This window comes from Patella vulgata, chromosome 2, assembly GCF_932274485.2.
Source record: "Patella vulgata chromosome 2, xgPatVulg1.2, whole genome shotgun sequence".
Classification (NCBI taxonomy): Eukaryota; Metazoa; Mollusca; class Gastropoda; family Patellidae; genus Patella; species Patella vulgata.
The window spans coordinates 1,084,094-1,111,757 of NC_065880.2; the positions used below are offsets into that span (position 1 = coordinate 1,084,094).

A 27,664-nucleotide genomic window follows, 5' to 3' on the forward strand; every position below is an offset into this window, starting at 1 on the left:
AGGTTAGGTTACGATCTTGATAGCCTACATGAAGAACACATTATGCTCTGAAACCAACAGAAGTTAAGGGTCTATTTAATCATTGGAAATTAATTGACCCCTGCTCCTATGATTGTGATTGAGGGTGACAACTGATCTTGATATTTTGTTAATACGGTTACGTGCAATCATGTTTATTCCGATAGGAACATATTAATTTCAATGTTTTCTTCTCATAAGTCAACAAAATTTCGAAATCTCACAAAATATTCAAGTTTTATTATTTTTCAACATTTCAACAATAAATCATCTATAACATCTTTCAACATCTGATAATTATAAATTTCTTCTGGCAGAAAGACTGAGTGAATGAGATTCGCTGTAAAATAAAACAATAGAAACATTTTTAAGTAGCCTATCACAAATCAAAAGAGTTTCATGGATTATTTATCGTCAATAGGCCTACAATATGTAGTTATCTCTCTTGAATCAATATTTCTCAACTTTTTGTCTGTTATTCTATAGCAAAACGAAGCTTTTATACCTTAATTCTAAAAAGGAATGGTCTAAATGGATGAGCATATTTAACCGGTGACTTTTCCTGAACTCAAAACCTAGGCTATACATCTATTATATAAATTTCTACAATTTTCAATATCTCTCAACAGTGTTGTGCCTTGATTTCCCAAAAATTCAATACGACTGTGTTGCTAAGCAACATCACACGGTTCTGGTTCTAGCCTACTAACATTGCGCAAATAATTTTTTTTATATACCGGTATAATGCATAATGATGACAGCAATATTCAAAAATAGTATAATCTGATTCGAAAGATGAATATTTACAAATGACCAATCAAACAAATCAAGCTAAATTGTATTTTATTTTAATAATTGTCAGGGAAATACGTCGATCTGGCCTTCAAATAATCTTAAACAATCACGTATGGTGTGTGTATGAAATAATTAGTACTGGGTATTTATGTTGTTTTTTCCAACACATTATTAGGTCCAACACATATTTAAACGAAGAAATTTACCTAGCAAAGATTTGGGGTTATTTTTGGACATTGCACTGGTCCTGTCTCGAAACTCCAAGGGGGATCCGACAGTCAGTGCTCTCTATTTAGATACAATTAAGTATATGACCCCAGAATGATAACAAATCAAGAAAGCAGTGATTTTCTAGACTGAAAATATACATTTTTAAAAATGGCTGATCTGATCAGCGATAACTTGTCAATTATTGAAAAATAGCACGTGGCGTCAATGTTTTTAACATTCTAATTCAATTACGTCTTTTGGCAAACGACCGTCGTCAAGTGACGTCATTCAGCAGACGACAGTCAACAAGAGATTTCATTTAGCAGAAGAATGTTGTGAAGACAGGTTGACTCAGTTGCAGAATTTTTTTTCTTTCTTGTACATAATCTTGTACATGGAAATGTGGTCATATTACCGATCGGCTATCAATCCGTCCGTCGTCCACAATTTAGTGAAACGATGAAGTCTATTTAATTACTTCAAGACTTAGACTAGAGTTATGGTCGGTGTTACACATTAGGCCTATATCTATATGGTTGAACCTTGTCGTCAAGTGACGTCATTCAGCAGACGACAGTCAACAAGAGATTTCATTTAGCAGAAGAATGTTGTGAAGACAGGTTGACTCAGTTGCAGAATTTTTTTCTTTCTTGTACATAATCTTGTACATGGAAATGTGGTCATATTACCGATCGGCTATCAATCCGTCCGTCGTCCACAATTTAGTGAAACGATGAAGTCTATTTAATTACTTCAAGACTTAGACTAGAGTTATGGTCGGTGTTACACATTAGGCCTATATCTATATGGTTGAACCTTGTGAAAGCTGTAACGACTAAAGTATGTTTAATACATAGGTACGGTAGCCTTTATTTATAATCACTTGGTTTGATTACAATCTGTTCTGTGTCTTGTCAGAGTGGGGTTGTCTTCTGGGCTTTTATCAAATCTGGTCGTATATATATTGTCGTCACCCCAACGTGCGAATTCGCCTCCCGTGCGCCCCCTCCTGCCTGTGGTCTCTGGATCCGCTCTTTTGTTTCGTTGTCTGGCAGCCTATCTTTGTTTAAATAGTACGGTTCAGCACTTACTAGGACTAATATATGTTTCTATTACAGATACGGATGATACAGATCACTTACTAATAGATGAAGAAAGCAAAGGGATGACAATTCCAGGTATGTCATTACGTTTTAGCCATTTTAATTTTAATTAATAATTAAAGAAATGGCAAGTAAGTGTGAATTTAGGGGTGGGGCAAACGTAGCGCCCCCCCCCCCCCCCGCCACTATGTCGATCCAGTGGACGCACTTTAAAACAGATTCTTGTCTCACTCAGGTCACTGGAAAAATGGTATTCCGGGTTTCTAGTTTTCGAAATTTTCCGCAATGGTCGCTGGATCCGCCCTTGGTGTGCGTATGTTTCGTTGTCTGGCAACCCATCTTTGTTCACATGGTACGGTTCTTCTGTACTTACTAATATATCTTTCTTAGGAGGGGGTGCTCCTACGACTTCGCCGCGTGCGCCCCCTCCTGTCCATGGTCCCTGGATCCGCCCTTGGTGTGAGTTTGTTTCATTGTCTGGCAACCTATCTTTGTTCTGTACTTACTAATATATATGTTTCTATTACAGATACTGATGAAGAAAGCAAAGGGATGACAATTCCAGGTATGTCATTACGTTTTAGCCATTTTAATTAAAAAATAAAGAAATGGCAAGTAATTTTCTAGTTGAAGTGTTTTTAAGCCAGGGGTTGTATATCTTTCACATGTTGTGACAAACCATGGTCAAGGGTTATAAATATAATTAAAATAACTCAGGTGTATATCCTACTCGAAATTACCCCACCTGTACGTTCAGACAACAAAGATAACCTAGTTTAAAGATGGCCAGGGTTTTTAACCACCATCAGAACGATATATATGAACAGGTAATCAACTAGTATGAATATTATATAATTTCAGATGATGTTAAATATAGTCAGACATCTATACAAAACAATATGGCCACCACCATCACATCAACAACTCCATTATTAAACCAACCATTTGTTACACAAGATGTAATAACAACTAACTATAATAAAACAACCGACAACAATAAAATGGACTGGGAATCAATACGTCAAACTTGTCGATATGGTACACTTGATGACGTCAACACTTTAATACATCAAAATATCAATTTAAATATTCCTGTCGGTGATGATAATAATAGGACACCAGTATTTTATTGTGTATCGTCTGACATACAGCCGTTAGATAAGATACAATTACTCTACTCTGCTGGTGCCATGTTACATGTAAAGAGTCGTTATGGTTATAGTTTATTACACTGGGCGTGTTGGCGTGGTACAATAGACTGTGTAAAATATTTATTGGAACAAGGACTTGATACAAATGATAGGAATGATGCTAATATGACACCAGTATTTTATTGTGTATTGTCTGACAAACAGCCGTTAGATAAGATACAATTACTCTACTCTGCTGGTGCCATGTTAGATGTTAAGAGTGATCTTGGTAGTAGTTTATTAGAATATGCTCGTCGGTGGGGTAGAAAAGAATGTGTATCATATTTACGTGAATTAGGCCTTGATAAAAGAATATAAATGTCAAGTGTCGTGATTATGGTAGTTTATTAGACTGGACTCGTCGGTGGCGTAAATCAAAATGTGTATCATATTTATTTTAAATAGGCCTTGATAAATAGAATATAAATAATCATACAACATCTTTATTTTACTTGTTAATAATTCTGTTAGAACTAAATGATGAAGATGTTTTATTTTGATGTAAATTTAAAGATTTGTTATAAACCATTTTCTGTCAATCAACAACATTCTGTACACAGACTGGCTACCTGTCAGCCATTAAAACTAGTAACACGTCATTACAAGTTTTTACAACGTCATTGGTTATTACGTCACAAGTCAATAGGTCACGTTAAATCTATTTATAAACAAATTGAAAGTAGTATTACCAGGTTGAATAACAGGAATAGAAAATCAACTGATGTGATGTTTTGGTGGTCATCAAAGTCAACTTTAACCCAATATTGTTTTAAATAACAACACAATGAATTATATTAACCAAGAGATATGATTGGAGAGGAATAGAATAATATTTGAAATGATGTTGAAAGAATATATTTACTATAGAAGGTAAGAAAAATTGATTTATTTTTCATTTTATAAACTGACATCCACTTTTCTCATGTCAGACTCGGGGTTAAATGATTAAAGCCTATTTGATTTCTAGAATATATCTCTCCAGATTTCTTTGTTTATATTTGTTGTTGTTTACCAGTAATCACATGGAACTTGATTCTGTCTATCTTGACATAGACTCGTTATTTACGATTTAATTTAGAAATATTTTTTTTTGAATGAAGTGATACGGCAGACAAGTTTTAAATTCTGGTTTAAGGGGAGATTTACTATATTACTTAGAAATATTTGTAAATTGTTTTTTTTGAGTGATGGATAAGGCAGACAAATTTAAGGGGAGATAAATCAAAATAGAGTTATCCTTTGTGGATGATATAGAAATAGGATTTAATCCATTTGACCAACTGGAGAATTTCTAATAATTTAACCTTAAAATACAATAAATACAGTTACATTGTTAGTTATGTGCAAAAACACTACAAAATATATCTAAAAAAATTTGAATAATGTTATAAATTGTATAAACAATACCTTGATATGTTTTTAGCGTCTTGTAAATATTGTCTCCATTATCTATAAAAGAAAACGTATGTTTTGTTTATGTTTTTCAGAGCTGCTGTATTCGAACATAAACCGTCATTAAAAGTTGTTTGTGATTATTTGATACTTGATTGTGTCAAGAGATATCCACTAGAAAACTGTCCACTGTGTAAAAAACATGTTTTAGCTGAAGATCCTGAGGTAATGGTTTTTATATTTTGTCTAATAACCAAAGAATATCAATTCCCTAACAACAAACTTGACAAAGACTGTATAATAATAATAATGGTTTAATTTAGGATGCAGCCGTTTATTATAAACTAGTTGGAAAAAAAAAATATTAAATCTAAAACTTTAAGTCAGAACAATTAGATAATGTGTGAAAAATATTTTATTTCAGAATCAATTGAAAGGTCGTAAAAATCAGATAGAGAGAGTTTATTGTGGTCATCTGTTTCATAATGGTTGTTTAGATACGTACATGAAAACACCTTCATTTATAGGTAAATATTTATAATACTGCTGGAAGTCATGGCGACCGTCTTCATTACCTCAGTTGGTGAAGAAAACTAAAACTTTACACCTGCTTAAATGATATGTTTATTAAGTGTTACTTGTGTCTTCTATTCGTTTTGTTTAATTTTTAAATTTGCTCGATATTCAAACCACGGATCTCACTTTAGATAGTTGACTGAAAATTAAAAGTGTATTCTGTTATTTGACTGAGTCAGAAACGCAAGGCTCCATATTGTACACATTGTCGTGCACGTAATAGAACCCTTGACAGACAGTTGGAATGTCGTGGAAGACTAGATGGGAATGTCGCTGTCTGAGTAAACTTTCCCTCATAGCACACTGTATGACGTATGTCGATCTTAATTAGTCCTGTAGAAGCAGAAAAGTAGGACGTTAAACCCCATTTCATGTTATATCACTTAATCTACATTTAAAATAAATAGTAACACATAATATAAGATTATGTTTGGGGTTTTTTTCAGGAGGTAAAAAATGTCCTTCCTGTGATAAACGAATGAAAAATGGAAAGTGTCAGCTGAAGTAATGGAGAATAGATGTGCACATAAACAAGCTAAACAAAGAGAACTAGAAGAAGTTGTAGATTTCTTTAAAAAATTGAAATAATTTAAAATATACCTCTACTTTTGTAGATAAACATACCAAATATGTATATTCCACAATCTTGGCTTCAAATTTACAAAAATATTTATTTACATTGTATTCAATGTCTGACATTTGAGATATTGAGGAATCCTTTACAAACTACAATATTGTAAAAATTGAATCTCTGGAAGGCGTGTCAGTATAAAAATATTCTGTTGAGTATTTTACAAAGATATGATGAATTAAAAACGTGTCAATATTCGGAATCTTCTACAGATGATATAAATGGGGTATGATCAAAAGTCAAGGCCACCTGTAATCTTCTGTTTTATCCGACTTGGGAGATTTTCTATCGTTAATTTTTCTTTCTTAAATATGCAATATATACTATTCAAAAAAAGTAGGGGATATTTGATTTTGGGGGCATAATACTAAAATATGCAAATGACTACGAAAAAAGTCACTATAGAACCTAACAGAAGAAACATTTCCATTTATATGTGACGCCCAAACGCACCAATGGCTACCGCATGGAATGCAGGTGATGCTTGGGATCATCATGGGGGTCCAACCCAAGATTTGCACGACTCTGACTTTGAATGTTACAGTCATTGTGGCATTGAATTCCAGGGTGGAAACATCAGTTTAATTGTTTTAGTGACCAGAAAACAAATTTTGATATGCGTCGGCTTACCCAAAATGAAAGGTTACGTGCCCTTGGCATGCTACAGATCGGCACAACACAGGCGGTTGTGGCTTGGACGATGAATGTTTCTCAGTCTGTCATAAGCAGGCTATGATCCAGATACCGTGATACACAATCTGTACAGGACAGACCACGCTCAGGTCGACCAAGGGCGACAACTCAAGCCCAGGATCGATTTATCCGTACCTTGGCCTTGAGAAATCGTGTCATCACAGCAAATCAGATCAGCGCTCGTCTTCAAACAGACACTGGTGTGAGAGTGAGTGGCCAGACGATTCGGAATCGACTGCATAGGGGTCACCTTCGCGCCCGACGTCCTCGCGTGATCCCTTGTTTGAGAGATCATCACATTCAGGCAAGACGTCGTTGGTGTAGGGATCGTCAACACTGGGATAATCGACGCTGGAGCAATGTGATGTTTTCAGATGAGTCAAGGTTCACTGTTGATTTTTTGGACAGACGTAGGAGGGTGTGGCGTCGTCGAAACGAGCGCTTCCAAGACGTTAACGTCATCAGACATGATCGATTTGGGGGTGGTTCTGTTATGGTGTGGGGAGGCATCACTGTTGCTGGAAGAACGGCTTTACATGTTGTTGCAGGGCGTGTTACAGGCCAGTACTACCGGGACAACATCTTGGCAATCCATGTTGTGCCGTTCGCACGACGTCATGGCCTCCGTTTCATCTTCCAGGATGACAACGCAAGATGTCACAGGGCCAGGATCGTTACAGGTTACCTCCAACAACAGAACATCACCACATTACCTTGGCCAGCACTGAGTCCCGACCTCTCCCCCATCGAGCATGTCTGGGACATGCTTGGACAGAGGTTACGTCAACGTCAACAACGTCCTGCCAATGTCCAAGAACTTGCTGCTGCGTTGCAACAGGAATGGGACAATCTGGACCAAAATGACCTTAGACGTCTCATTAGGAGTATGCCACGTCGGATCAATGCTTGTTTGGCAAACAGAGGAGGATTTACCCGTTGCTGACTTGGTTGTAATGCTGTGGTAACTTTGCTGTTTGACCCCGGGTATCATTTTACCCTTATAATGGTCAGTCTGTGCCTTACTTAGTCTAACGATCATTTGGAATAAATCGATGAATGTGAACTTCATTTCATTTTGTCATTTGTTTCTTCGTCAGTTTCATTATGTGACTTTAATAACACTTAAAAATCAAATATCCCCTACTTTTTTTGAATAGTATATTGTAATATATAGAATCCGGTCTTTTATATAGGCCTATTGTAATATTTGATATAAAACTTACAAGTTCTACTTACTTGTTAGCCTCCATCTTGTGTCACGTCCATCTTAGCACCGACTTCTCAGATTGTTACATATATTTCTATTTGATCATTGTTAACACTAGTATTTCATCTTGGTTGTTATAATAATTATGTTTTATAACCAGAGTCCAGCTATGTGGTTTTTACTCCGAGAACTTCGCTTTTCCACATTAAACAGTGGATTCTTTTTCCCACAGGTTTTTTTTTCAATCCGCTGCGATGGCATCAAACAGCTGGATCTCCTATTTTAACTTGTTTTAATTATACTATTCAAAAAAAGTAGGGGATATTTGATTTTGGGGGCATAATACTAAAATATACAAATGACTACGAAAAAAGTCACTATAGAACCTAACAGAAGAAACATTTCCAGTTACATGTGACGCCCAAACGCACCAATAGCTATCGCATGGAATGCAGGTGATGCTTGGGATCATCATGGGGGTCCAACCCAAGATTTGCACGACTCTGACAGTCATTGTGGCATTGAATTCCAGGGTGGAAACATCAGTTTAATTGTTTTAGTGACCAGAAAACAAATTTTGATATGCGTCGGCTTACCCAAAATGAAAGGTTACGTGCCCTTGGCATGCTACAGATCGGCACAACACAGGCGGTTGTGGCGCGGACGATGAATGTTTCTCAGTCTGTCATAAGCAGGCCATGGTCCAGATACCGTGATACACAATCTGTACAGGATAGACCACGCTCAGGTCGACCAAGGGCGACAACTCAAGCCCAGGATCGATTTATCCGTACCTTGGCCTTGAGAAATCGTGTCATCACAGCAAATCAGATCAGCGCTCGTCTTCAAACAGACACTGGTGTGAGAGTGAGTGGCCAGACGATTCGGAATCGACTGCATAGGGGTCACCTTCGCGCCCGACGTCCTCGCGTGATCCCTTGTTTGAGAGATCATCACATTCAGGCAAGACGTCGTTGGTGTAGGGATCGTCAACACTGGGATAATCGACGCTGGAGCAATGTGATGTTTTCAGATGAGTCAAGGTTCACTGTTGATTTTTTGGACAGACGTAGGAGGGTGTGGCGTCGTCGAAACGAGCGCTTCCAAGACGTTAACGTCATCAGACATGATCGATTTGGGGGTGGTTCTGTTATGGTGTGGGGAGGCATCACTGTTGCTGGAAGAACGGCTTTACATGTTGTTGCAGGGCGTGTTACAGGCCAGTACTACCGGGACAACATCTTGGCAATCCATGTTGTGCCGTTCGCACGACGTCATGGCCTCCGTTTCATCTTCCAGGATGACAACGCAAGATGTCACAGGGCCAGGATCGTTACAGGTTACCTCCAACAACAGAACATCACCACATTACCTTGGCCAGCACTGAGTCCCGACCTCTCCCCCATCGAGCATGTCTGGGACATGCTTGGACAGAGGTTACGTCAACGTCAACAACGTCCTGCCAATGTCCAAGAACTTGCTGCTGCGTTGCAACAGGAATGGGACAATCTGGACCAAAATGACCTTAGACGTCTCATTAGGAGTATGCCACGTCGGATCAATGCTTGTTTGGCAAACAGAGGAGGATTTACCCGTTGCTGACTTGGTTGTAATGCTGTGGTAACTTTGCTGTTTGACCCCGGGTATCATTTTACCCTTATAATGGTCAGTCTGTGCCTTACTTAGTCTAACGATCATTTGGAATAAATCGATGAATGTGAACTTCATTTCATTTTGTCATTTGTTTCTTCGTCAGTTTCATTATGTGACTTTAATAACACTTAAAAATCAAATATCCCCTACTTTTTTTGAATAGTATATTGTAATATATAGAATCCGGTCTTTTATATAGGCCTATTGTAATATTTGATATAAAACTTACAAGTTCTACTTACTTGTTAGCCTCCATCTTGTGTCACGTCCATCTTAGCACCGACTTCTCAGATTGTTACATATATTTCTATTTGATCATTGTTAACACTAGTATTTCATCTTGGTTGTTATAATAATTATGTTTTATAACCAGAGTCCAGCTATGTGGTTTTTACTCCGAGAACTTCGCTTTTCCACATTAAACAGTGGATTCTTTTTCCCACAGGTTTTTTTTTCAATCCGCTGCGATGGCATCAAACAGCTGGATCTCCTATTTTAACTTGTTTTAATTATACTATTCAAAAAAAGTAGGGGATATTTGATTTTGGGGGCATAATACTAAAATATACAAATGACTACGAAAAAGGTCACTATAGAACCTAACAGAAGAAACATTTCCAGTTACATGTGACGCCCAAACGCACCAATAGCTATCGCATGGAATGCAGGTGATGCTTGGGATCATCATGGGGGTCCAACCCAAGATTTGCACGACTCTGACAGTCATTGTGGCATTGAATTCCAGGGTGGAAACATCAGTTTAATTGTTTTAGTGACCAGAAAACAAATTTTGATATGCGTCGGCTTACCCAAAATGAAAGGTTACGTGCCCTTGGCATGCTACAGATCGGCACAACACAGGCGGTTGTGGCGCGGACGATGAATGTTTCTCAGTCTGTCATAAGCAGGCCATGGTCCAGATACCGTGATACACAATCTGTACAGGATAGACCACGCTCAGGTCGACCAAGGGCGACAACTCAAGCCCAGGATCGATTTATCCGTACCTTGGCCTTGAGAAATCGTGTCATCACAGCAAATCAGATCAGCGCTCGTCTTCAAACAGACACTGGTGTGAGAGTGAGTGGCCAGACGATTCGGAATCGACTGCATAGGGGTCACCTTCGCGCCCGACGTCCTCGCGTGATCCCTTGTTTGAGAGATCATCACATTCAGGCAAGACGTCGTTGGTGTAGGGATCGTCAACACTGGGATAATCGACGCTGGAGCAATGTGATGTTTTCAGATGAGTCAAGGTTCACTGTTGATTTTTTGGACAGACGTAGGAGGGTGTGGCGTCGTCGAAACGAGCGCTTCCAAGACGTTAACGTCATCAGACATGATCGATTTGGGGGTGGTTCTGTTATGGTGTGGGGAGGCATCACTGTTGCTGGAAGAACGGCTTTACATGTTGTTGCAGGGCGTGTTACAGGCCAGTACTACCGGGACAACATCTTGGCAGTCCATGTTGTGCCATTCGCACGACGTCATGGCCGCCGTTTCATCTTCCAGGATGACAACGCAAGATGTCACAGGGCCAGGATCGTTACAGGTTACCTCCAACAACAGAACATCACCACATTACCTTGGCCAGCACTGAGTCCCGACCTCTCCCCCATCGAGCATATCTGGGACATGCTTGGACAGAGGTTACCGCAACGTCAACAACGTCCTGCCAATGTCCAAGAACTTGCTGCTGCGTTGCAACAGGAATGGGACAATCTGGACCAAAATGACCTTAGACGTCTCATTAGGAGTATGCCACGTCGGATCAATGCTTGTTTGGCAAACAGAGGAGGATTTACCCGTTACTGACTTGGTTGTGATGCTGTGGTAACTTTGCTGTTTGACCCCGGGTATCATTTTACCCTTATAATGGTCAGTCTGTGCCTTACTTAGTCTAACGATCATTTGGAATAAATCGATGAATGTGAACTTCATTTCATTTTGTCATTTGTTTCTTCGTCAGTTTCATTAGGTGACTTTAATAACACTTAAAAATCAAATATCCCCTACTTTTTTTGAATAGTATATGACAAAGTGAGAAGATGACCAGCCCTCTCTTCTCTTCTCACGACAGCGATGTTAAAACTGTGTTTTAAAGTAACTTTTAGATATACAAGAACTTTTTATTATTTAGTGTTTTTACCTATTTTCTATATATTACTCATTCAGATGTAAATAACTTAATTAAATCAACCTGTCCATAATATCGTGCAATAAACAACAACAACGCCCTAAGGGCAGATAACTGTTCGTTGTATTAATATGTAACCAAGAGATAAAACCGAAACTTTTTAACAACTACCATATATTCACAACCTTTTAACTAATTAGAAAGGTGAGAATCGTGGTCGTGATGGAACTTGGTCATACATGTTAATGTTACAAATGTCATCATTAATCGGCAGAATATGCCGCCATTATCACCGGGTAAACCAATGTGCGACGTCAAGGACGTTAAGGGTTTGTGAACGTTATCTCCCATATTTAATATATTATAGAATGATTTACTAACTATTTTATTGTTATTCATGACATGACATAACCTTGAAATAAAGGAACGGGCATATTGAACGTATTATTAGTCTTAGTCGTTAGACATTGAAGGAGGAAAACAACAGATAATAAGACGCCAGCTCGGAGATCCTGACAAGTCCAGCTATTTGGCTATCCCACTCTCCCATCCCCACATTTATTTTATAGTAGACATCGATACGGACAGGGTGTCGATAACCTTACAATATAAGATTTAGATAAAGAGCTGACAGTTCTTGCTATAATAGTTCTTGTTGCTTATGGTGGGCCTATAGGAGGCGTGATTCAAGCTCCTGTCTGTTTTAAAAATATTTTTTATAATTCTTATACTCATCTCATAAATTATAAATATTTTATATTAGTTAATAAACAATGTAATATTGTTTTTAAATCATTTATATATAATGAAAAATCAACATCCATATGTATACATATTGGTGTGCACGTAGAAAACCCATTGACAGTTGGAAATCGAGAAAGAGGTTCATGGAAAGGCCACTGTCTGGGTAAAATTCTCCTATCTCACATTGTCCATAAAACCATAGAAATAAACATTACAATATGTTTTTTTGCTAACTGTCAGCAGTCGTTTTACACGCTTGCCACTGTGTTCACGACTAGACGTGGGTTTTTCATACAATCCAATCTACTTGTCAGCCAAAAAGGTGAAGATCAGGCTTGGTATTTTCATTATATAACTGGTTTTCTAGTTTAGATAACGCTGGTACGAAATATTTTGCCTTGGTTTACTTATCAGTAGGCCACGGGTTTGATTTTTATGGAAGGGAACAGTGTCTAGTCATTCGGGTGGGACAAAAAACGCTGCTGTCCGGACAGAACAGTGAACCGGTAAACCTGATTTCACTTGAATTGAGCCAGGGCTTGGATTTTATTTTAATTATCTGGATTATTATAGGAAATACGTCCACATAACAGCCATGTCTTGACAGCTTCTGATCCGAAAGCAAAACATTAATAATGTTAAACAAATTTGACATGGTTGCCTTCAACCTCTATCCTGTTCGGAAAAGAAGGGTGACTCGGGAACAGAATGTCCCAAAACTGAATATTTATAGGATTCGTCATCCTTTTATACCAGATGTGGAACAAAATCATTCAAAACCACAGCCTCTAACTGTGGGACGGAAGGTTATGGAATGCCGAGTATCGATTTTGTCCTCCAATGACTTCAATACTTCATAGTAAATTCGAAAGAGAATCTGTTAGAACATCGGTGTAGGACGCAGGGCCTGGCAAGGACAGGGCCTAGTGTTGTAGGACGCAGGGCCTGGCAAGACAGGGTCTAGTGTTGTAGGACGCAGGGCCTGGCAAGGACAGTGTCTAGTGGTGTAGGCCGCAGGACCTGGCAAGGACAGGGTCTAGTGGTGTAGGACGCAGGGCCTGGTTATCTAGCTGTTTGGATGGGACAAAAAATCGAGATCCCGTGTACAAATAGGCAGACACGTAAAAGAACCCTTGACAGTTGAAATTCGAAATAAGAGTAGACTGTAGCCTCTTATACCACACTGTAAGGTGTAAACTGGTCTTCATTATTCCAGATATTAAACCCCATTTCTTTAAGCAGCAATCGAGTCACAAGATTTATGACAAATGGGCGGGGGGGGGGGGGGGGTAACTCTAAACGGTAAGGTCATGCAACGCTGAATATGGATAGGATTCGTCCTCTGATGACCCCAGGGCGGTTGGATGGTCAAACACTTCCAGTTGCATGGTTTCGATACCCCACATGCACGTAAGTAAGGTTACCTCTCACTGATAAAGACCCATACTGGCAAACAAATTATTGATATGAAATTGGACCACATGTTAGTCCCGAAATGTCATGGTTTAAACCCTGTTTATCTTTCTTCCTCGTGCATAGGGGTACGGCCAGGGGGTGGGTGGGGCAAAATGACTTTTCGGGCAGACAAGTAAAGTAAACACAGAAATTATTATTAAATCTAGGTGGCAAACAAAAGTGCCCGAACTCTAATAACACACTAATTTGACACCAAATAATTACACCTCTAACTGCATGCTGGCCACAAACGGTGCCATCTTTAGTTTATTTTATCGCTGATAGATGGCCCTGGGATAGCCTGGTACAGAATCAACATGTCAGCCCCCCAGTGGAAGTAGGCGAGTTTGACTTTCCGACTGGCAAAGTGCTATATCAGTTTAGTAAAATGTTTGTTCAAAGAATAAGAAATAAACGTGGCCACAATGCACACAGTAGTGACCCTATACATGCCATATATATGTTGCCGGTATGCACCAAGATGCAAGCTCGAAACATATTCTTCCAGGTGTAGTAGAACAACGTGTGTGAAAAGCAAGGTCTTCCCCTGGGGGTCACGGTGGCTTGGTTGGCAAGACGCTGACTCGCTAGCCTGGAGGCCGTGTGTTCAATCCCTGCATTGGCATAGAAAGTTCATCCAGATTTTCCGGCCTGGTTCCCCCTTGTCAGTGATGCAGGATGGAGGGCCTGACAAGGAAAGCTGTCTAGTCGTTCGGATGGGACGAATAACCGAGGTCTCGTGTACATATTGGCGTGCACGTAAAAGATCAGTTGGCAGTTGGAATTCGATATAAGTGTAGGCCGTAGTGCTGCCGTCCGGGCAAAATTTCCCTCATAGTACACTGTATGGCGTATGCCCGTCTTCATTAGCCCAGTTAGGAGCAGAGCAGTAGGACGTTAAACCCCATTTCATTTCATGTCTTCCTCTGTTGCGATGGGACATCCAGCTGCTCTACTATGACTGTCATAAGCATAGAGATAAGATAGGTGGAGGCTATTGCTGGCCTGGTATATGCCTTGCTTGTGGGGCAGAGAAAATCCCTTTGTTGTAGTTACTCCTCAAGTTCAGACAATCAGACATAAGTAATGTTAGTGCAATGTCTTCTGTTTGGATTGGCCAAACATCCGCACACTGCTAAAAGTTGATAAAATTGTTGATAAAATTCACAGCATGTCAATTATATACATCTGAGCACGACAAGTATTTTCCACTTTTGTCTTCTATTCCTTCCATTTTGTGCATAGTTGCATCAGATGTGTGTCCCTACCGCCACCCAGGGCTGCATGGTGGCATCAGATGTGTGTCCCTATCACCACCCAGAGCTGCATGGTGACCCCCCCCCCACCTAAACTCCCAATTTAGGAACCATAATTGAAAAACGGGTATTGGATATGTCTAATAATGTGAAAATACATGTCTGGTTGGAATTTGACATTTCTGGTAAAAGAACAAATTGCTCTATGCAAGAAAGGGTTAAAACTATAGCTTCTATTCACAACGTTGTCGGAAAAGGGGACGAGGAAAGTCACGCAACGCTGACCGACAGACAGGGTGACGACTATATACGCCTGGGCGGTCCCTGGGCCCTCGCCTCAAGTCCTAGAATGGTAGCCACCCCAATATAAAAATTGCTTCCGCCGGCCCTGTAGAACACAGATCCTATTTCTATTTATAGTTCAAATTTCTTTTATTAGGCTCCGAGACATTTTAAATAAACCACATTATTTTTAAAATACTCGTATTGTTTAGGAAACTTGATGCGAGGTTTGCACTGAATTATGAGGAGATATCACATTGTATGGCGTATACCCGTCTTCATTAGTCCATTTTGAGCAGAACGGGAGTTTAAAAATCCTATTTCATTTCATTTCCATCAATTTTAAAATGTCTATAATTTGACATTTGTGTTGATTGGTGAATCAATGAAAAATACCATATTAAAGCAATGGTTATATAAATATGTTTTTATTGTATTTTTTCTATTGTATTTTTTCCAGTTTACAGTGGCGGATCTTGGATCTTGGATCTTTCCGTGTAGCCCCCCCCCCCCCAGCCCCTAAGAAAGATTGGAAAATTGGACTGCCCAAAACGCGTTTTTCGTTTTCCTGCTACTCCAGCACGTGAATACAGCAACTTCAATGTGGTCCAATATAGCCTAACTTAGGTGGCTGACCTGAATTCCTAACAGCTAAATGTTTAGTCCACGGGCCAAGGCCGGCCTCACCGAGAAATCAAGGGATGAATAAACTACTAGACTGCTAAATTTCAGAAGCCTCCTATGTTGCATTTTCAAAATCGAGTTAGGGTAGGCTCAATGCGCACACAAAAACTTCTAAGCTAGCTAGCTTTAATGACTCGAAGATCTTTATTTCACTAAATCCACAGAAGCAAAAGTTATGAAAATGTCAAATTTCATTAACTACTATGTTGATTATCGATTTAAAACATGTTGCAAATTTCACTCGGATTCGAGGCGAGGTTCATGGGTTCAATAAACACAGGGTACGCCCACGCTGCATCAAAAATTACCCAAACCAGCCGCCATTTTGGATTTTGACTGCCATATTGGATCATCCGTTTGATCACAATGAGTCCATTGACCAACAACGACATATAACACATGGGTTATTTTCATCAACAATGTTTATAAAACCCAATTTCAGAATACAAATGAGTCCGTCATTGCTTGCCGCCATCTTTTGGTAACGACGGTGACTCAGTGAGTAAGACATTGGCTCATTAATCTGGACGTCCCGTGTTCAATCCCTGCGTTGGCCAAGAAAGTTCAATAGGATTTTCCTTCAAAAGTTATGCTCCTTTTCCGACAACCTTGTGAAAACAACATAGACTATAGCTTTTAATAGATCTTTTTGAAATTCGGTGTGGGTTTAACATCCACTCGACACAAACCATTTCGGGACGAACATGTGGTTCAATTTATATCAATAACTCATTTGTGCTGATAATAGATCTTTATCAGTGGGAGGAAGTGGGAGACCCGGAGAAAACCCACGACATTGAACAGGTGGGGAATCGAAACCCTGCCTCTTTGCGCGTTTGACCATCCAACCATCCTGGGGTCATCAGAGAACGAAACCTATCCATATTCAGCATTGTCCGACCTTACCTTTTAGAGTTATTCCGCCTTTGTCATAAATCTTGCTAACATGGCAGCTGTTGAAAGAAATGGGGTTTAATGTCCTACTTATCTGCAGCCTACTCTTATTTCAAATTCCAACTGTCAAGGGTTATTTTATATATACTGAAGTCCAAAAGAAAGTAAACACACTAAAAATATGACTAAGTTTTGTTTAAATCAAAAAAATGTGATAAAACTACACTGAACATGTCTGGTGCTTCCAAACTCAATATTTCTAAGCAAATAAAAGGCAAAACAAATGAACATTGTACCCAAATACCGCATACAATGGAAAAACGACTTTGTTTGAAACAGGACGAAATGAACAGTGTATACTTTCTATTGGACTTCAGTATAGTAATAGATTATAGCAGAGGCGCTAGCCTCAGACCTGAAAATAAAATTGAAAATCTCCAAATATAAAACTGAAAGAATACACTGAATTCGGGGAGAAAATTGATATGGACACCTTGTGGTCGAAGGAAAGGGCCCTTGAATCGCCCGGATAAATTCAAGCAAAGCACTTCGCAACAGCGTTAGGTAAACCAATTAAAATACCAAGCCCGACCTTCACCTGTCCGGCTGACAAGTAGTTTGGATGGTATGAAAAACAGAGGTCTAGTCGTGAACACAGTGGCAAGATGTAAAAAGACTGCTGACATTCATTTAACAAAAAAACATATTGTAATGTTTATTTCTATGGTTTTATGGACAATGTGAGGTAGGAGAATTTTACCCAGACAGTGGCCTTTCCACGAACCCCCTTCCTCGATTTCCGCTGTTTTCTTTACGTGCACACCAATATGTATACATATGGATGTCGGTTTATTCATTATATGTAAATGATTTAAAAACAATATGACATTTTTTTATTTACTGATAAATAATATTTATTATTTGTGCGTTGAGTGTAAGAATTATAAAAATGTTTTGAAAACATATAGACAGGAGCTTGAATCACGTTCCCTATAGGCCCACCAGAGGCAACAAGAACTGATATAGCGAGAACCGTCAGCTCTTTATCTAAATCTTATATTGTAAGGTTATCGACACCCTGTCCGTATCGACGCCTACTATAAAATAAATGTGGGGATGGGAGGGGAGGATCGCCAAATAGCTGGACTAATAATACGTTCAATATGCCCGTTCCTTTATTTCAAGGTTATGTCATGACATGAATAACAATAAAATACAGTTAGTGAATCATTCTATAATATATTAAATATGGGTGTCCGGCGTGATGGGAGATAACGTTCACAAACCCTTAACGTCCTTGACGTCGCACATTGGTTAACCCGGTGATAATGGCTGCATGCTCTGCCGATTAATGATGACATTTCACGGGCTGAGGATTAACTGGTTCTATGTCCACTTTTCACTAAAAATGAGATATTTGCATAAAAACTATCTTTGAATCAACAGGTGCTATGTACTGTGAGCAAGATTTAATTCAGAGGCGCCCTCTAGTTTAAATTGCCAAAAACACATAGGCTTTTGTTTAAATTTCAATCCATTCCCCCTCACAAAGTTCTATGTCCACTTTCACCAATATAATTCCTGGGTCTGGTGTCATGTGGTCTTTTGACAAAAAAGAGACACCAGCATGACTGTATTTCTAGAGCAGAAAACTCGCCGTAAGGCCCTCAGAATATTGTCCCAGAATGAAATTCTTAATCTGTTAGAAAGGTATTGATTGTTAGGCAATTTAAGACAGCTTAGGCCTAATGATTTGTTGAAACCCTATTTTTATTTTGAATGATCGTACACAGTAGTTCAGTGCATAATGATGGAGATGGAACTAGTTGACATCAAGGCCCAAGGGATCTTTTACGTATATGCCAGTCACGGGACCTCGTTTTTTCGTCCCATCCGAACGACTAGACAGCCGCTTCCTCCAGGGTAGCGAGCCAGCGCCTTACCCATTTGGCCACCGTGGCTCCCTACCATCATAGGCTTACAGTGTAATATATTTATGATCTTTATCAAATGTAGGGGAGAGCGGGGCACATTGAACCAGTTTTTTCACATACATGGTTGTCCTTCCATATCAAATGTTTTTATTAGAATATCTCTTTACTTTATTGTATTGTTTGAAGACATATCATAGTTGCTATTGTATATCACATTTTAATCCACTTGACTGTAATTGTTCAATGTATCCCGCTGTACAAAATAGTGGGGAAGGTTTAACCACATAGTGGGGCACATTGAACATTGATAAAAATTCCATGTTAAACATAGATCTGAATTTGGATCACAAACCTAGTCACTTGTTTCGTAGTGATATAATGAATCTGCAAACAATCAGTGTTTATTTAAGAACAAATATCCACAGATTTGACATCCGTGCAACGATCGAAACAAGCAGGTGTCCGGATTCCCTAGGCTCCTACAAATCGCCGTAAATGGCAGTTTGGTGGGATAGTGGGATCCCAGTCAACTTTTGCAGTGAATCAAACCAACATTTGTCCAATATTCTGTCTAAATTTGGACAGCCTGATTTGCTGACAAGCGACTCTTAGTCAGGAAGACCCATTGCACCCCTGTATGCCACAGCCAAGTTTCGAACGCTGCTCCCATGAAGTTTTAATTCCTTTTATATGACAGGCCTACAGAGTTGGATCAATTGATATCCTACTATTGTTTTTATTTTCAAAGATATTACAAATTATCAAATGATATATAAACTATAATGCACTGGGGTACATTGAATCATGGTTCAAAGTACTCCATTGACAGTGGTTCAATGCAATCTGCCACATCACAGTTTCATGATCAAAATTTAAAAAAAATTCAATATGCCCTCTATAGATCAACCCCCTGTTTATCTGGATTGTAGATTAGACATATATATAATGAACTGATTTTAAGTACAGGAATTGCCTAGGCTAAACAGTTAACATGTATGGAAAATGATAAGTGGAAGTAGTGCATTTTCACTTTTAAGAGCTCTTTTGAAAAAAATCATTGCCTAAAAAATAATTGACAGCATGTTGCTACTGCCTATTGACGGGGAAATAGGCCTAAGAAGTTATCTCACTTCTGTGTAGTCTTGGGTTGCCTAGTATTATTTATAAAGGAAATATCCATGGTGGTTCAATGTACCCATATGTTCAATGAACCCCGGTCTCCCCTACATCTACTCCGTGTTTAACTTCATACAACCCTTTAATACTAATAATAGCAGCTATAAATATAGGTGTCTGTTGATCATCATTCACCTTGTTGACATCTACACCAGCATCAACTAATGTAACTACACATTGTAATAACAAATCACGTCTACCTGGTTTGTCATCATTATCATAGTAATCTAAAAGTTTATATATCAGGTTGTCCTTATAGCTATCAACACCATGTACATCTACTCCATGTTTTAACAGATATATCACAACTTCATACAACCCTCGTTTATTTATATTTAGAAGTTGTGTAGGTCTATTCATTTCACAATTCTACGGTCTTTTAAATTTTTATATTTGCCGTAAATAGGTCACCCAACATAATGTATATCAACAACTCCGTCTTCTAACAGACAAACCATAACTTTATAAAACCCGTATTCAGCAGCTATAGGTAAAGCTTGCATCTTATCTTGTAATGATAATATTTCTACGACTTCCTGTATATTTCCATCCTTTTCAGCTTGACGTAGTTTAAACCGCAACCTAAAATATATTAAAGATGTTGTTTTAGTTTTAAAGATGATATAAATACAATAACAATGTAAAAATTCGCCGTATTCTGTCTTATTAATCAAGAATTAATCAATACATCTATATTATAAAATAATTCTTATATTTAAAATATGTAATTGTCTAAATATACATGAATTATTTATACCGTTTAGTTAGAGTGTTATTTGAAACTGTCTACCAGAGATGATTTAACGAACTCTTGAATAGCCTAGATGTCGACATTAAATTCACTGTTGAATCTAGTAAGGTAAAACTAAACTTTCTCGATGTCACGGTGAATCTTTTACCGAATGGTCAAATTGAAAATGATATGTATTATAAACCGACAGACACACATCAGTATCTCAATTTTAATTCATGCCATCTTTCTCATATCAAACGTAATATTCCGTATAATTTAGCCAGACGTGTGTGCACCATAGTTTCACAATCGGATATCAAATAGATGCGCCTTAATGAGCTTAAAGGTTTCTAAAAAAGCAACACTACCCGGCAAAACTAGTAGATGATGTCATTCGAAAAGCTTTAAGTTTAGATCAGAGCAAATTAAGGTGTCCAAAAACCCACCACAAGAAGATGGTAAATCTATAATTAATAATAATCTCCATATTCTTAAAAATAGCCCGATTATGGATGATGTAATAAATAAGACAAAAATAATAAATAGTTTAAAGCAGCTTGGCTAAATTACTAATCTCATCAAAATTCGAATCAACTAAAATCATACCCACAGTTAACAAGTGTAATGAATCCAAATGTAAAACGTGTTCAATCATAATTGAAGGTTCATCCATAAATATCACGGACAATTTTACATTTCATGTAAAACAACCAATGACTTGTAAATCTGTTATTATTTTCCGGGCTGTAAGGGTAGATATATCGGAAAGACCATAAATATGCTTAGATTAAGAATGAACCTCCATCGACAACATATTCTTAATCCGCTATACAGGATAATACACCTGAGCCGACCCCTCGATGTTTGTGGCAAATGCAATTTTAATGTCTTTCCGTTATATCAATTAAACAGCAAAAACAACTATCTATTAGAAGCAAAGGAATCATATTTTATTAAAAAATTCAAAATATTCCTTAATTCAAGGTGTTGCTTTTTGTTATATTAACATTGTAGTTGTGTAAATTATAAATGTTTAATTAATAATTTACTATATATTGATTATTTGTATAAATTCCCCCCCCCCCCCCCACGTGCAGTTGGTAATAAACACTAAACACTATCTTGTAACAGTAACGGTAAAATAATGGTAATAATAATTATAAAAACTACCTTGTAACAGTGAGATTGTAAAATAGTTACTTGTTTCCAAGAATTACACAAGTATAGTTTCTGAGAAGCCAGTATTCCTCGATATCTGCTGTTTAAAGTTATAACAGTTATATCATACATATGACCTATATCACTTCGTTCACAGTCATTATTTACATTATAAAAGAGATATTTTCAGTATACGCAGCTATTGTCAAGTTGTTGTGCAATACACATGCGTATGTACAAATGAAATGAAATGAAATGGGGCTTAACGTCCTCAGTTCTCCGTTTGTGCTAATGAAAACGGACATACGCCATGTAGCTTGCTATGAGGGACATTTTGCCAAGACAGCGGCTCTATGGCCTACGCTTATCTCGAAGTAAAACTGTCAAGGGTTCTTTTACGTGCATGCCTATGTGTACAAGGGATTTCGGTCTTTCGTCCCATCCAAACGACTATACGTTGTTGCGTGCAAGGTCACCCGCCCTACAAGACAGACAAAGCAGAATCACGCCGGAAAATCTCGATGAACGTTCTCGGCCAAAGCAGGGATCGAACACGGGACCTCTAGGTTAGCGAGGCAACGTCCAACGCACTGAGCCACCATGGCTCTGTATCAGCCTTACGGGTTAGCGTATAGTATTGACAAGTCCCTTAATTACTTAAGAATGAATGGAGAAAGAGAGAGAAAAAGGGTTTAACGTCCACAAATTAGGTCATTTAGGGACTAGCATATGGTTCGATTTTTTTTCAATAATTCGCTTGTGCGTAGGGGTCTTTAACAGTGGGAGGAAACCGGAGGACCCGGAGAAAACCCACGAGGTTTAAGAGTTTAAACAATATTTTATTTCTTAGTGAGTGACAGCTATATTTAACATACATGGATACAATAACAAGCATTGCTGCTTATGTAAAATCGCTTCCGTAAATAATGATCATTGAGAAGATAGACGACTGGATATGTTTGATTTACAAATTTTACAGGGTGCAGAAGGTGAAGGTAAAGATCTCTTGGAATGAACATACAATACACATACAAGTAGATTATAACGGTAGATATTCAATAAGACGATGTCGATGCCAAGGCCCAAAATTAGTTAGCCAAGTTTTATGAGTTCGCCTGCTTTCTGAGGGAGGAAAGGTTTGGTAATGATCTAGGCACTTTTAAAGCGTTTCGTTAGTTTGATAAGTCATGTACGATTTCAACGATGAAGGAATTGTCCTCAAAAGAAATATCCGTGTTTCCAGAAAGTATCGTTTGTATATTTTTATGTTCAAAATCTAATTTATTTATTGTTATATTTCGCTAAGAGTTGTATAGTGGACAGTGTAAGAAATAATGTTCACAGTCTTCGACACCTTGACCACATAAACAAGAGGGATTTTCCGATATGTGCATGCTTGATTTTAATTTAGTTTTGAATTCAGAATTAGTTTTTGAATTTTTTATTGGAAGACTTATATCATTCCACTGTTTAACAGAAGATGGAAAGAAAGAATTCTGGTAAAGTAATGTTCTACAGTTTATTTGCTTAATTATTTGGTTTGGGTTTCGAAGACGGTTGGGATGGTCAGCGGATAAAAGAGGTGGAACTATATCGGTTAGATATGTAGGGACTAGTCCATTTAAAATTTTGTAGAAAAGTATCATTTTATGTTGATAGCGTCTTAATTGAAGCTGACAGATTCCAGTTTCCGTATAAAGTATGTTATGAGAGGTACCACATGGAAGACCCGTTATAGTACGCAATGCGTCGAGTTGAAGTTTTTCAAGTTGGGTAGATTTATCTTTAGAACAATTATTCCATACACAATCTGCATAATCGAAAATTGGAAGAATGAATGATTTATATATAGTTTCTAGCGTTTTTCGTTTTAGACAGTATTATATCATTCGATTTAAGTGTCGGTAGTTTATATTCAGAATTCCCCTATTAAAAGACACGTTTCTGGGTTTTTTATCAAAGACCACCATTTTGATTCATTAAAGTTATTTTCGTTTATTAATTTGTTAGGCTTGGACAGGCGAACCTACTCCTTGTCACATACAACCGGGGAATCGAACCACACCAGTTCAGTCATTGACAAACCTTATGATAAAACGCGTTCGCCCTAACCATCCGGCCATCCAATCCCCCAAGAATGAATGGAGTTTAACGTTCCACCTGTCAGCACTGGTTCGTGTTAACTTTGAAGTTCCTGACTAATGAATATAGTTTGTCTATTTATGACTTTCACCCGCTCCCCCGTTTTGAATCTTATGTTTTGTCTTTGATCTCAGATCGACGAAGAACGTTTGAATTGATACATTTATTTGCTGCCAGGATTTGGGTGAGTATTCACAAATTTGAGTTGGACTGATCCGGAAGTAAACAAACGTGAATTAGGAATATTGCGTACTAAAATGACGTCACAGTCTATTATAGATTTCTTTGAACGGGGCTAGATTAGATCGAAAAGGTCAAACCCGTCAATGGTGAGAGAGTGAAATCGTCATCTAAGGACTAACGTATGGTTCAATGTTATCTCAATAACTCGCTTGCGCGTACCCAGGGGGCAATTGGAGGACCCGGGATAACCCATGAGATTGGACAGGCGAACCTTCTCTTTTTCACGTACCAGCAGCGAATCGTAACCACGCCACTCAATGGCAGACCTTATGATACAACGCTTTAAACAATTCGGCCACCCAACACACATCAGTCTTAGCCTGTCAATACGATTCGAGTTGTCTCCCTTGACCAACACGGCGTCCTACGTTAAATATTACAACTTCGATGCTACCAATACAAAATATGTCCCAGGGTAGCACCAGGGTGTTGGTAGCACTTTTAACCAGTCTAACAGAAGTATGAATTGTATTGGATAGGGTGTTATTTTTTATTTTTAAAAAGGGTCTTGGGTGAACAATTTTAAGTTATATGTAAATATTTTGGATGATGGACAATCTTTTTTTTTTTTAATTTATTTTATTTATCAAAAGGCATAGAAATATTAAAAAAAATAATAAGTATTATAAAGTATAACTATATTATCCTACTAATAAATTTCACAAGGATTTTATCATCAATAATTTCTATATATGGATTTAATTGATATAAAAGTTGAAACTTGGGTAATAATCCATGATGTTTCATATAAATATAAACATTATTCATATGATCTGTTAAAACTGATTTAAATACAGCACGTATTTCTAACTTGTGATTTTGCTTTAAGAAATACAACCTTGTCTTTAGAACAGCCAATCTAGCAGCCGAGAATAAAAATACTAAAAATAAATTATCAGCTTACTTTCGGACGGGATATCCAAACATGAACCAAACCACATAATCATCTCTGCTAAACTCTTTGCTCTAAAAATTCACCTAAATCATGTCATATATGACCTCGTGTAATGCATCCCTCGAATTTTGTATAACACCCAACCCAAACAATCAAGATGCGAGATTCATCGAAGCTATTCCCAACTATTCAGAGGAGGTTACTCTTGTGTTCCTCTAGTAAGTAACGACTAAGACTAATAATATGTTCAATATGCCCGTTCCTTTATTTCAAGGTTATGTCATGATATGAATAACAATAAAATACAGTTAGTGAATCATTCTATAATAATATGGGTGTCCGGCGTGGTGGGAGATAACGTTCACAACACAAACCCTTAACGTCCTTGACGTCGCACATTGGTTAACCCGGTGATAATGGAGGCATATTCTGCAGACTTACTTATGGTGACATTTGTAACATTAACATGTACGACCAAGTTCCATCAAGGCCACTATTCTCACCTTTCTAATTAGTTAATAGGTTGTGATTATACGGTAATTGTTATAAAGTATCGGTTTTATCTCTTGGTTAGCTTTGGATATAACGAACCGTTATCTGCTCTTCCGACATTCTAGCACCCTTTATATAGGAAAATTAGACTGTCACGTGACGTTATCAACCAATGAATAATTGTCCCTTTTCTGAATGTCGCCACTTCTTTGAAAAATAGCCTACTTAAATATTAAAACGAACTTGTCCGTTTTACTTAAATTTGACCAGGAATAATTTGAGATGTACAACAAAAAGATTGATTATAAACAGACAAAATGGACAATAACTATTGAACCGAGTAATTTGATCAAATGTGATCATACCATGTTTAATTATTCAAGACGTAATAGGTAACAATATAATCCAGTTGAACTACGTCAACCCTGGTTATAAAACATAATTATTATAACAACCAAGATAAAATACTAGTGTTGACAATGATCATTAAACAAATAGAAATATATGTAACAATCTGACACAAGATGGACGTCTACGTTGTGACATATAAATATGTTCGTAACTAAGGACCATTTTAATGCAAGATTGAACATTTTGGAAAAGAAGTATGCAATGATATAATTTATAATAAGTGTACATTGAACAATAATAGCCCTATATAAAAGACCGAATTCTATATATTACAATATGATACATCTTTAAGAAAGTAAAATTAATGTTAGAAAATCTCCCGAGTCAGATTAAAAACAGAGTAATCAGAAGATTTTACCTAAGATTACAGGTGGCCTTGACTTTTGATCATATCCCATTTATATCATCTGTAAAGGATTCTGAATATTGACCAATTTTTAATTCATCATATCTTTGTATATACTCAACAGAATATTTGGGGGCCTGACACGGCCCCCAGTGATTCAATTTTTACAATATTTCAAATATTAGAGACATTGAATACAATGTAAATAAATATTTTTGTAAGTAAATTGTAAATTTGAAGCTGAGATTGTAGAATATACATATTTGGTATTTTTCTCAACAAAAGTAGACGTATATTTTAAATTATTTCAAGAAATCTACGACTTCTTCTAATTCTCTTTGTGCCCATCAATTCTCCATTACTTCAACTGACACTTTCCATTTTACATGATAAATTCGTTTATCACAGGAAGGACATTTTTTACCTCCTGAAAAAAAAAACCAAACATAATCTTATATTATGTGTTACTTTTTATTTTAAATGTAGATTAAGTGATATAACATGAAATGGGGTTTAACGTCCTACTTTTCTGCAGGACTAATGAAGATCGACATACGTCATACAGTGTACTATGAGGGAAAGTTTACTCAGACAGCGACATTCCCATCTAGTCTTCCACGACATTCCAACTGTCTGTCAAGGGTTCTATTAAGTGCACGACAATGTGTACAATATGGAGCCTTGCATTTCTGACTCGTCCAAATAAGAGAATAAACTTTTTATCTTCGGTCAACTATCTAAAGTGAGATCCGTGGTTTGAATATTGAACAAATTTAAAACAAAACAAAACAAATAGAAGACACAAGTAACACTTAATAAACATATCAGAACATCAAGTCAAAAATTAAAATCACAAAATTATTAACATTTAAAATATTGGCCATACGCACTCCTTATCCTTAAAATGGTAAGTATAATATAAACATGATATTATGGAATAAAAATGGATTATCCCTGGCACATTCTATTATAATCTTGGTTTATTTTGACCAAATGAGATCAAAATGGTCACTTTCTACTCAGTTAAAGAAATTTGTCGATGAGTGAAGCCGATCCCTAATTTTTCTGGATCCCAAAACTACCTCATTTTGATGGTCACGCAAGTCACAAAAGTGAGTATATTTCTTTTATAGCACCCTTTTAAAATAACTTTATTATTTGACAAATATTAATGATAAATAAGCATAAAAAACTGAATATCTGAATGAATTTTT

At 37.5% G+C, this 27,664-nt stretch overlaps 2 protein-coding genes and 1 long non-coding RNA gene across 31 annotated transcripts in view; 2 read left to right on the plus strand and 1 right to left on the minus strand.

Moving 5' to 3' along the window:
* Positions 1-12,389, plus strand: part of LOC130010858 (myb-like protein X) — a 45,378-nt gene extending 32,989 nt beyond the window's left edge. Inside the window, exons 4-9 of the mRNA XM_056099009.1 lie at positions 2,142-2,201; positions 2,656-2,691; positions 2,988-4,186; positions 4,804-4,933; positions 5,133-5,235; positions 5,731-12,389. Of these exons, the coding sequence (XP_055954984.1) occupies positions 2,142-2,201; positions 2,656-2,691; positions 2,988-3,634 (743 nt within the window). The 3' untranslated portion in view covers positions 3,635-4,186; positions 4,804-4,933; positions 5,133-5,235; positions 5,731-12,389. The remainder of the gene's footprint in view (positions 1-2,141; positions 2,202-2,655; positions 2,692-2,987; positions 4,187-4,803; positions 4,934-5,132; positions 5,236-5,730) is intronic.
* LOC126811613 (protein Daple) overlaps positions 1-27,664 on the plus strand; it is a 238,481-nt gene that overhangs the window by 88,328 nt on the left and 122,489 nt on the right. The gene's annotated exons all lie outside the window — the stretch shown is intronic.
* The window catches only part of LOC130010859 (uncharacterized), a 162,650-nt gene continuing 160,429 nt past the window's right edge, over positions 25,444-27,664 (minus strand). For all 29 annotated transcript variants that reach the window (XR_008786146.1, XR_008786137.1, XR_008786150.1 and 26 more), the window contains one exon: positions 25,444-26,877. This is a non-coding gene — a long non-coding RNA (uncharacterized LOC130010859). The remainder of the gene's footprint in view (positions 26,878-27,664) is intronic.